General features: G+C 42.7%; 1 protein-coding gene across 2 annotated transcripts in view; it reads right to left on the bottom strand.

The window, feature by feature from the left end:
- TPD52L1 (TPD52 like 1) overlaps nt 1-11,725 on the bottom strand; it is a 50,711-nt gene extending 38,986 nt beyond the window's left edge. For both annotated transcript variants that reach the window (XM_064707986.1, XM_064707987.1), the window contains exon 1: nt 11,608-11,725. In XM_064707986.1, the coding sequence (XP_064564056.1) occupies nt 11,608-11,626 (19 nt within the window). In that variant the 5' untranslated portion in view covers nt 11,627-11,725. The remainder of the gene's footprint in view (nt 1-11,607) is intronic.
- Nucleotides 11,726-12,296: the final 571 nt, after the last annotated feature.

Genomic DNA, 12,296 nt, shown 5'->3' with positions numbered 1-12,296 from the left:
TACTAAAATTATATTTTTAATTGCAAAATAAATTCTTCATGTAGTCATATTTTGTGTCCTTTAGATCACAAAACACATAACTAACATGATCTTTAAAAGTGTAATTTAAAAATGAGCAAAATCATGCTGCAGCCAGCAGGTTGCCTGCTTTTCTCACACCCCCTTTCAGCTATTTCAACATGTAAGACAGATGTGTCACTTTTGGTCCTGTAAATGTACTACGGAAAATACACAGGAAACAATTATACTTGGGTACATGACAGATTCCGTGTGCTCTTCAGGCTCAAATTAGTTACTTCCATTGTTTTAATACAGAATACATGCCTCTACATTGTTACATATACTAAAGTTCACATTTAGGAATGCTGGGAGAAAAGGAACAAACGATCTTTCCCCTCTGTGATCAATCTCTCAAACTGGGAAAGTAAGATCACAGTTTTAAAGGACCAGGACTGCCTTATTGCATAGTGTTTGGCACAAATTATCCGTGATCTGTGACTAAGCTTTGCAGGCAGCATAATTACAAATTAGCAACAATAAATCACAGAATAGTTTGAGTTGGAAGGGACCTGAAAGATCACCTAGTTCCAACCACCTGCCATGGGCAGGGACACCCTCCATTAGACCAGGCTGCTCAAAGCAGGCCGTGAGCACTTCCAAGGAAGGGCCATCCACAACTTCTCTGGGCAGCCTGCTCTTTTGTCTCACACCCTCATTGTAAATAATTTCTTCGTGGTACTAAATCTAAACCTACTCTGCCAGTTTAAAGCCATTTCCCCTTGTCCTGCCACTACACACCCTTGAAAGAAGTCCCTCCAGTTCTCTTGCAGACCCCTTCAGGTATTGGAAAGTGCTGTAAGGTCTCCTCAAAGCCCTTTCTTCTCCAAGCTGAACAACACTAACTCTCTCAACCAGTTCTCTTAGAACAGGTTCTCCAGCTCTCTCATTATTGCTATGGCCCTCCATACCTTCCTTAAGTTGGAGGCCCCAGAGCTGACATCACTCCCTAAACTGGGAGAAAGGTACAGTTCCTTTTCACAAAGTTTTTCTTAATTTTTTATGTTACATTATGTAAAAGCTCATGGTTACCAAAATCAAACATTTCTCAGAGCAGACATGTCTTGTGTCATGTCTCCCTCCCAGCCCCCCCTTTTTTAAGGACCACCTGCTTCACCCCTTAATCCCTTTATAATTAAGGCTAGCTACTTTGCACTAGTGCACTTTTGCCTCCCTAACAGGGTGGAGGGAGTGGGGAGGGAGGGCTGTGTTGGAAGAGTAGCTAAGAATTGGAGATGTACAAGGCTGTGGCTAATTCTAAGTCTTGCCCTTGCAAGATAGCGTGTTTTTGAGCTTAGCTGGAGTATGATAACAAATAGTGAAAGAGACATGAGAAAAGAAGGATGTAACCCCTAAGGAATGGGGAAGAGCTGATGTTGTGGTGTGGCCAATGGACAGTGTAAATTACAGAATATTCATGAGCTTATTACTTGCTGTATAAGTGTCTGATGCTCTCTTCAATAAATAAAGTTTGCTGATTCTCATATTGAGCATCCCAAGTTTTCCCTGCACCCAACAAACAGCTCATCCCCGACAAATAGCTCATTCTGCAACAGGGCTGTGTCATATGACAGTGGAAACTTTTCCTAGTCTTCCCTAAATAAACTTGACCTACTCATGGATGCATCTACCTGCAACACAATTTATTTAAAACAAATAAAAACAAGGCTCATTTATATGAATATTATTTGAAAACAACATATTCTAATAGAGACAATGGCCATGTTCTGTTGCACAGGCCCTCTATTCAAGATGAGACATTTTTTTATTTTTTAAAGGAAATACTCTAAATATATTGACAAACAGCTCACTTGAGTGCCACGCCACCTCCTGCAGATACTCTGCTTTTCAGCCAGGATGTCTTGTTGCAGTGGTTTGCTCTGATAAACCTGGAATCTGGAATTAGTGTAACAGTAATTCTCTGCACACAGGCCACAAAAAACACTTCTCAGTCAGAATAGCACCATCCATCTGGGCCTGTCCACCACCAAGTTTTACTTGTTTTTCCCACAAGCTTTTTTGCCAGCATTTTGAGGTGTGAAATGAAGCACTTACTATTCTGCTCCTGGTGTTAAGCTCCATCTTAAGGCTTCTGAGGTTTTGGTTGTGGCTTTGCCTACTCAGTGTTACGTAAAACACCATTATAAAGAAAGGCGTTGGTTTAGTGGGGCTCTGAGTGGAGGCCCCTGGGGTTTAGGGTCCTGGCTATCTGTGTAGAAACAGGTGACATGCTCCAAGCAGCCATCCTAGTGACACAAAGACCGTGCTTCAGGAAGAGGGGATATTTATTGGACCAGGAGACAGAGACTGCACATCCAGCCGCACCATACAGCCTCAATCTTTGAGGTCTCCAATTCACCCTCAAATACCAGCAGAAAATGGCAGCTGACACTGGCAAAATTGGGATTTTTTTTCCTTTTTTCCTTGAAGATCAGCTGGGAAAATAAGCCCTGAACCAAAGAGGGTGAGCTACTATGACAGCTGCTGTGGGCACAGGCAATGGCAAGCCAATGGGCAAGAGAAGGATGGGGTTTAGCAAAGTGCATGGCATGAGTTGCCATGCTGCTGAGGTTGCATTTGACCTCACTCAAGCGACAAGATTACTTTTTTTTCTTAATGGAAGAGCTGATCCGGGAACACACCAAATTTTTACAGATCACAGTGTGAAATAATGCCTATTTTAACTTCAGTACCTTAAAAAAGTCTAGAAAATGAGCACAAGACAGTCCTTGTCTTCTCTTCACTCTTCTACCACCTATAGTATATTTACTGAGGAACCTCTGAGAGGACATAACAATTGCTTTTCTGAAAAAACAGAACTCGTCTTGCATCTGTGAATAGCACAATCTTTCTAATAACTACAACTGATACTTCATTCTCATCTTCTTACTCTACCTAACTGTTAAATTTTTTCTCTCTTCTTACCCTCCCCATCCTTGACTCCAATCCACAGCACATAACCATGACAAAATATTGCCGCTCCCTTTTCAGGACATGTCCATGCTCCATATTTCTGTGCAGAATTGGACACAACTGAGAAACCTTCTAATTCTAGATCTAGGTCTAAATCTGGTTCCTATCTTTAGGCCTCTCCTACATAGGTAAAAACTATTATTATTACATACTCTTCTTTATTCCTTGTGCTTACTGCAGGCTTCATCCATATTGCTGATTATGCTTCTCTGTTTTCTGAAGCAATTTAAAACCAAGAGAACACATTTTTCCTCCACCTGTAGTATATGACTTCCAGTTTCCTGATAAAATCCGTTATTTAGCTCTGCAAAGACTTTATTTAAGTCTTCAAGTCTGCATTGTGATTCAGTTTATATCAATGTCTGAATGACATTATTCAGCAGCCTTTTTTTATTTTTTATCAGTCAGGCTATTCAAGTAATTGCTCCTTCTTCACCGTCATCTTTTCTTTGCTATCAGGAGTTCTGAACCACCTATCTCACTACATGACTAAAGGATTTTCTCTTGCAAGAGCACATGGCTTAACTGGTTCTTCATATGCACATAATAGTGCATAGCACTGGTTAGGTAATGACATGGCAAACATCATTCTCTCTGATTATGACTTTGATTCCTTCCTCCCACAATAATAAGTTAATAGCTGCCATCTACCTGAAATACTTTGAGCACAAGGTAATCTTCTGTTCCTGGCATAATTGCCCTTCTAACTCTGTAATGTACATATATTTTTCTCATCTCTAAGAAAAATCTGGACATGTTTAAATACAACTCTCTCTGATCACTTTAAAATGAAATTTTAGCATGCAACAGCCCAGTATGCACCAGAGAAAGAATATAAAGTATCTAAGGCCTTCCAAAGACCTTCTTACTAGACACATTTTCTCCATATCATCCTCTAAAAACCTTAGAATGACCCAAAGTCTACTCTGTCCATTTAAGAACATTTTAATTCAAGTGAGAAACATAGAAAGAGGAATTAGATAAGCACCTAAAATGCCTTAGCCAATATCAGCATGACACATTATTACTAAATTCACCTAAAGCACAATGAAAACTGTAATTCCGAGGCAACTATGCAGAAATATTTTAAAACTTTTAGAGGGTGATGAGCCACTTTTTGTAACCACAAACCTGCATCACCTTAGTCTCACCCAGGTGGCAAGGCAATTTCCTGATGAGGAAACTAGTGAAAAGACAGTTGAACAAACAGGTGAGCAGAGAAAAGCCTTACTCTTTACTGAAGAAGCAAACATAGAAAGCATTACCTCCCTTCAGCTACCATTTATAAGTATTTCCAGAACATAAATCATATAGCCTTTTAAATTCATATCATATGTAGTTTTAAATTATGCTTTATTTATGATTTCTATGTCAGTAACTTTAATTATTAGGCAATTATTAAATGCAATTTGAAAGCAGGCACAGGTACAAAATAGAGACAACTTATGTATTTGAATGACTAAGGAGGAAAGGTATTTCACAAATTAATGGAAAACTCAGAGAAAAATCAGACTGTATAAATGCAAAAAAAAAAAAATCCCAGAAAGAATGACTTGCAATAGAGAAAGAAATAGATTGGAGAGGATCTGGTCCTAGCAACTTCATTGATCAGCAAACAAAAGTAGCCCTTTCAGCAAGAAAGCACATGAAAATAAACTGCACTGCCTGTTATGTAAACACTTTTCACTGGGAAAATCAACACCATATCTGTAGGCACTTCACACTTGTATGAATATCAAATGTATTTTCCAAATGTAGCTTTAGGTCTCTCTCTGCCTAAAGCACCACTGGTGTTCTAGTTTCTGTGTACTTTTATTATGTTCTTGGTGGACAGCAAGGATAATTGCTGGCTAAAGTACATTAGTGGTGAAAGCAGGACAACTTTACAGAAACCAAACCCTAGAAGACCAACAAAAAAAGCTCCAGAAGTATGCATTCTTCCTGACAGCCCTTCTTGCTCAGAAGGAACTGACTGCTCAACACATATAATTGCCTTCCATTTTGGAAATGACACAAGTCACTAGACCTCCTTCTCTTCTTTATACCCCCACCCAGTTCTCTGAGCTCCCTGGATTCTTCTTCAGTGACTAGAAATGCAAAGATGTAAAACAAAAATCCAAGAATTGGATCCCTGACTACATAGCTCCTAAGCATCTGAAAGCCCATTAGTTGGAGATCAGACTAAATCAGAGAAGCAATTTTATTGGGATACACACACATAACCATGACATTTCCTTTTCTCTGTAAACACATCTTTATAAATTTTACTGCTGTATTATTATTTGGTTGCTAAAGACTTTGGTTGCTGAAGATTGTAGGGGCTTTACCTGCAATCATGAGATATTTTTCAACAATCAGCTTACATAAGAAAACATGACAGGTAATGTGAAGAGAATACAGAAATTCCTAGTGTTTTATGCAACTATTTGCAGTGGAATCTTTCTTGTCTGCTTGGAGATCCAATAGTGGGTCCTTCACTTCATCATGCCATTAACCACATGCCATTAATATATGCACAATGACATTTTGCTGGAATAAGTAACAAAGGACCAAAAAGTTCAAGAAATCTTATACAGAAGAAATTAATTAACCAGAGCAGCCTTTTTGGAGCCCTTTTTATCATCCAGCCATTTTAAATCCTAAAAGCACAGAAAAGGTAAAATGTAGCCAAGCAGGAGAGGGAAAATTGAAGACACTGCAAGACCTTTTCATCACGGTAGGATGGCACTTCAGGAAGTATCACTTTGTAGTTGTTGCATTCTTGTAATTGTTTCACACTTTTCAATAAGAACATTTGCAACAAGATCCTCAGTGCTGCCATTCTATTTCTTTGTACGAAGTGAAAGAGGGACTGAGAGACAGTACAAGAGAAAGAAAAGGGAGATTCACTGCTAAAGTACAATACAAGCACTTGCTAAATATGTGGTTTGCAATTACCTGCAACACTTAACCGCGTCACGGATGCAGAAGTATAATCATGACAGATATGATTTTGATCCATGGACCTCAAAGATGGCTAAGTAATATTACCTCTGTCCTAAAGTATGAAGCAAATCCACTTACATAATTTTGAAGGATTTTGAAGAAGGTCAGTGTGACATGATACTAAAATCCATATTTGTCAGTCCCTTCTCACCATTTCTCATACAAGATGGGTTTAGAGCATGCAGCAGACAAAAGGCCCAGTTTAGACAGCAATTATATGATTATAGCATACTACATATATAAAATTTGGCTTTGCAACTGTGCAAAACTGGATAAAACTAGCCTGCCCACATCTCATTTTTATTTATTAACTCAAGAGGTATTTTATAATTAGAAAGCAATAATTGATTCTACCCTGAAAACACTTTCTGAGTCAAGGGTTGAGTACATTCTTTCTAAATCCAAGTTCCAGGATTGCGCTAAAACAAGCTACCAATTGATACATAAATTTTTAAATACGGCAACATTCCTTCCAACCCTCTGCAATCTTCAGTCAAGGTTGTGCCACATTCTTCAAGCAGCACATGGCTTAAGCAAAGCACCTCAAAAGTTCCATGCATTTCTCCACTCTACTAGTCAGTGAGGCACATCAGGACAGCATCAGCATACTCATCTTTCCACTAGTGCACTTTAGTACAGAGAGCAGACTCAGATTATACTTGTGCTGCTTTCTAGGGCTCATATCATCAAACCTGTGAAAATAAGACACAGGAATAAAAAATAGAGCAAGAATTTTAAAACATTATTTTGGGTTAGATGTCTTTGTTTTAGCAAGTTCTACATTTTACGTCCTCATGACTGCAAAACTGTGAAAAAACACTTGTAAGATTGGCCCTAGATTTTAGATGAGGTCTCTCTTTTATACCTCAATTCTGAATCCCACAGCACACTATTTTCAGTTCTCAGGTGTAGCATGAAGCCACTCAAATTTTCTCAGCCTCAGCAAACTGAATTTCAACTTGTGACAAGAGCCATGAAGCTGAAAACAATACAGGTACAAAAATGTAAGAGAAGCATTGCAATTGATTTCAGACATTTACTTACTTAAAACCTGATATACCACATAACTCATTCCACACATGAATTTTCTCTCCTTGTAGTATAAAAAGCATGAAAGAGCTATTATTCTGAGCTTTGTGCACTGTTGTTAAATATTTAAGAATCCGATCATAAATTACAACCCTGCCTTTTTCACTTGACCTCCTCTACATGTGCCCTTACAAACACAGCAACTGAAACTTCCATTGTGCAGTGAAATAAGCAGGTTATCACTGGCTGGTTCAATTACTCCGATATCCTCCTGCCCCTTTGCAAAGTACTCTCTCCTGCTTTCCATAGTGGGCACTGCTGAGCTCTAGAAGGCAGTACAGAGACAGCACTAACTGTGGATAACTAGAGTGAATCCTGATGCCTCAAAAAGCACAAGTGGACAGGCATTTCTCATAAAACACTTAGACTAAACCAGCTCCAAACCAGTAGCCGTACTCTTAGGGAGAAGGTGAACAACATAGATCAAAACAGTCAGCGCTCCTTGGTAGAGCACCAGGCTCAAACAGGAGGACAGGGAAGATGCTGCCCTCTCCAGCATGACTCCGCCTTTGTTGATGGCTACAGCACTGCTGCTACGATGAGACAGCATCACCGTGTGCTCTCTATTCCCACCTTCCCACTGCAAGACTGACTCTGTCTGGATTCCTATCTGGATTAGTAACCACATGAGTAGCTAGCAAGGAGAGAGAATGCTGACCAAGCTGCCAATGCCATTTTGTATCAAGGTGACACAAGTCCTCCTCACCACTGCCTCCCACCACAGAGATTTCAGACCACCTGAGAGGCAGGTGCCACAGATGGAGGTGCCACTGTGGCAGGGAGAGGGCACTGGGCTATTCCTGTGACTTCCAATGATATTCCTCTGATCACAAGCTCCACTCAAATGCACATGCCAAGGTGCTGCCGCTCTGCTCTGTTACACAGGACGGATGCAGCTGGCTTGAGGATCCCAGGAGGAGTGTGCCAGCTGCACACAGCAGAGGGAAGAAAAGGTGGTGCAAGCCTACAAGACAGGGCCTGGAAAAGGAGTCATCCAACATCTGAACTAAGCACAGCTCTCTCCACTGACAGGGGTAAGTGCAGCCACTGCAAGCTATTATGGCCACAACAAATAACTGACCGAGGTGCAGAACATCTGTCAGGAACAGCTCAAAGGAGAATTGCCAGGACAGAGTCAAAAACCCCTTCAGAGGCCAGGAGTGTGAGCAGCTGGCTCAGCTACCTGTGTAGGTAAAAAGGGAGCAGAAAGCTGCACATCAAAGCTTTTTATCAGAGTAAGAATCAAGACAGGATGTGACAGGGAAAGAGAGTACAACTGTGTCTGGATGCATGAAGAAGTGGAGAATTATTGCAAAAGGAGAGAAATGCGTAATAAGCAAAGCTCCAGTGTTAAAAGGTCACATAGGACTCAGATGAGAGACAGAGTAAGACATCCATGAATAAGACATGTCATTATTACAGGACATTCACAGTTTTAAACGGGAAAGCAGGACTACATGGGATCGTCTGTTAATCTGGATCTGGAGTAGAATGAGTATGATGAGAGGCAAATACACAGCTTGGATCTTCCTCCCTTTCAAAGAGAAACACTGTTCTTCAGATTTCCCAGCTTTCACTTGAGAAATGACTGGCAGTCACAGGAAGGAAAACAAATATCCTCATATGAAATTTCAGCACCTAGTACAAGTCTGGCTGGTGTGTTCCTGGATCCCCTCTTCCATTAAGGAAAAAAGTAATCAAAGAGAAAAACACCCAGAGGCTTAAAGTTTAGATAAAGTAATTTTTTTTATTACACATATTAATTTGTTTACATGGAACATGTGTCTATTTCTTTTGAAAATAGTTTTAACATTAATTACTATTACCCTCTGTCTGATTGACTGTCTTATCTAGTTCATCCACATGAATGGTGCCAGACACATTCAATATGTTTAACATAACAGTGATTCAGTTTCACTCCATGAACTCTCTCTACTACTTTAAATAAGTGTTAGAGGGGTTAATTTTCACAGTCCCCGGGGCATGGACAGATACTGCATCGTGCCCTGAACCACCCAAAACCTCATGGAATGCAGCTGTAACCTCTGCCCAGTACCTTGATACATTTACACATAATACTTTTCTTTTGTCCACGGTTGCATTAAGACTCATGAAGTTATCTCATGCTGCTATGTAAAAATGCTGACAAAAATTATTTTTCTGCTCTGAAGAAATTTGGTTTTTATACTTGCATGCATTTCTTGAACATAAAATTGCTCTACTCAGGCATAGCCTGCCTGAAGGACAATATAAAATGGCACAAATAACATAATTATGCTTTTAAATACATGGCCTTTTCTTTATCTTTTCAGTTGGAATACAATACCCCAGCAGAGCACACTGGAACAAACCATTCAGGATTCATTTCTCTGCAGGCATCTGAAAGTCCTTTAGAAGCAATTAATAAACTCATTCAAATGTATACACATTTCTCCTGCTGCTTAAGGAGATATTGGGAGTAAAGCACCCTTTCAAGGAAATTGTTACTGTTTTGTTAGTAAAGTGCTGTAACTGTTCTCTGCAAAATGTGTAACTGGGGTTGAAAAATTCAGTTTTCTGGCCAGTGCTTAGATGTACCTAACTGCATCTGACAGCATTAGACACATACAGGTTGAATTCTTTTTGCCAGCAAGGTTCCATATCTGCAGTAGCATGCACTAAATTAAGTCTAGAAGGAAAGGGAAGGTAAAAACAAAGGCTTGCTGGCATGCAAATACCTACCACAAAAATCTTGGATTGTACTGCTAGTTTATCAAAGCAATACTCTTTTTTTTTTCTTAGTAATGGAAGACTGTTCTGAGAGACTGTAGAAATAAAACATGCAAGTGAGAAACCAAAGAAAAAAGTGACTTGAGAATTGAATACAGGTAGAATTTTAAATTCACTCACTAGCCAATAGTCATCCAGAAGAAGAATTCATTCAAAATTCATTCAAGACCTGGGGAAGTAACAGAGCTGCTGACCCAAATATACATTAGCAAAACACATTTATTGACCTAAATTTTGAATACACACTGAGAGCATGTGTGTTTACTCATCTTACTAGTCAGAGAAGGCAAAAGATTCACATGTATACACATCACTATCCAGCTACCCAGAATCTGATACTGTTTTCCATCAGGTCTACAAAACAAGAAATTATCCAAATTCTGTATCATATGGAGGTCCTGTTTAGTGAACAGGAGCTCCCATCATAGTAGCTATACAGATGAAGAAAGAAAATGACTTTAAATAACAGTCTTGTGCTGTAGACTTCTAAAACTCCCAAGAACTGAGCCACAGATCTATTTGTTTCAGCAGGCAGCCTCAGCCATGCATCCATTGGGACAGCACATGCACAACACTTGCCAGAAAGGCTCTCATTCACAAGCACCATGAACTCAAATTTCCCACTGTATTCCTTTACATACAAACGCATTTGCAGCCAAAATTGCCTCTTTTAAGTGTATTTGTTTAGGCAGATTTTAACTATCTTATTAGGAATTAGGAAGCCTATTTTTTCAGTTAGTTTCAATGAGCAAATGTCTCCTGCTTATTTCATCTCCATGTTTCATAGATGACATAAAATGTTTCCTAAACATTCTGAGTTTGCAAAAATATTTGTACCACCTGCTTAGTCCTGTGTCACAAAGCCATGAGGTTCTTTAGAAAACAGAAGGAAGATTATAAAGGTGAGCAAGACCTGTCTGCACTAAATCTCTTTGGCTGACCCAAACATCATTGGTAACTCGCGCGAAAAGTTTCTTCACTTCTTTGGACGCCAATTAACTTTATCAAGAGAGAGATATGAACAGCTAAGTAAGCCGTAACTGTTGCAATAAAAATGCTCACTTTAGGTGAATGAATGCCGTGTTTGCAAAGCTGCAGAAATATTTTAGCGGATCCGATTTTAAGCGGCTCTCGGTGGATCTAGATGATGCAGCTCTCCAGGGCAGCGGTGGCGATGCCGGCTCCGGCTCGCACCGTCCCGCTTGTGCCCGACAGGCAGCGCCTGCAGCCCCACAGGGCAAGGGGGACGGCCGGCGGAGCAGGACACAGAAATACCTCAGCCACAACAAACCTCGATGGCACTAACTTAACACACTTGTCAGCCAGCTACCTGACTGACCGCGACACGCCTGAAGCCAGCAGGAGGAGAAAGCGGCCGCCAACATCCCAACCGTAAGGAAAGCCAAGGGGATGCCGACTCGGGATGGAGGACGGGGCGCAAGGCGAGGACGCCCCGCGGGCCGGGCCGGTCATGCCGCGCTCCTCGGCCGAGCCTGGGGCTGCCACAGGCGGCGGGCACCGGGCAGCGCTGCCGGGCACCGCTCCCCGCGCTTCCCTCACCGGCCGTGCCCCGGCCCGCAGCTCCCCTCGGGCTCTCCCCGCCCCGGGCGCCGCCCGCCCCAGTTCGCGCTGTCCCCGCGTCGGCTCGGCCCTCCCGCGGGGTGAGCGCAGCTCCGGGCGGCAGGGACGGGACCCCCGCGCCGCCCCGGAGGGCTCTGTCCCGACGAGACTCACCGCGTGCCTGCGGCTCCATGGCAGCGCGGGGCTCGGCCGTGCGTGCTCAGGCTCGGAGCCCGCTCGGAGCCCGGCTCGGGCGGCGCTGACAGCCGGGGCCGCGCCGCCGCCGCCCCCCGCCCCCGCCGCTCCCGCCCCCGCGCCGCCGCCGCCCCGCGGCGCCCCCTGGCGGCCAGGCCCGGGCGGCGCCGCTCCCGGCCCGGCCCCTCTGTCCCCTCACAGGCTCCGTCCCGGGCCGGCCCCGTGGCGCCTCCGCTGTTCCTCGTCAGCGCACGGCGCCTCCGGCTGTCACGGCTGTGCCCCGCTGAGGGCAGGCACCCGGCACCCAGGGCAGCCGCAAGGCACCGGCGGCACGGGCTACCCCCGAGCAAAGGCGTACCTGGTGTACCAGCGGCACGGTGCAGCGGTCAGGGCCTGACGTGAACAAGTTCAGGGCTTAGCTGAGTTCCTGTGCCTGTCAAGTTCTACTACCTCCTATGGCAGAAGCATGGGAGCACATGCAAAATAATGACAGAACCTATGCTATCATGTATACTTAGCAAGTAAAAATTGGGGTTTTTTCACAGCACATGTTCCTGCTATTACTGCGTGGTGTGACCACACACAGTTCACACTGCAGCACTGATTTACTCTAGGTTTGCTCGTGCCAACATAACTTCCACACTTTGTTACTAGTCCACGTTAACTTC

The sequence above is a fragment of the Zonotrichia leucophrys genome, chromosome 3 (assembly GCF_028769735.1).
Source record: "Zonotrichia leucophrys gambelii isolate GWCS_2022_RI chromosome 3, RI_Zleu_2.0, whole genome shotgun sequence".
In the NCBI taxonomy this organism is placed as follows: domain Eukaryota; kingdom Metazoa; phylum Chordata; class Aves; order Passeriformes; family Passerellidae; genus Zonotrichia; species Zonotrichia leucophrys.
The sequence above is the reverse complement of the archived record's forward strand: the minus strand, read 5'-3'. Positions and strand labels throughout refer to the sequence as shown.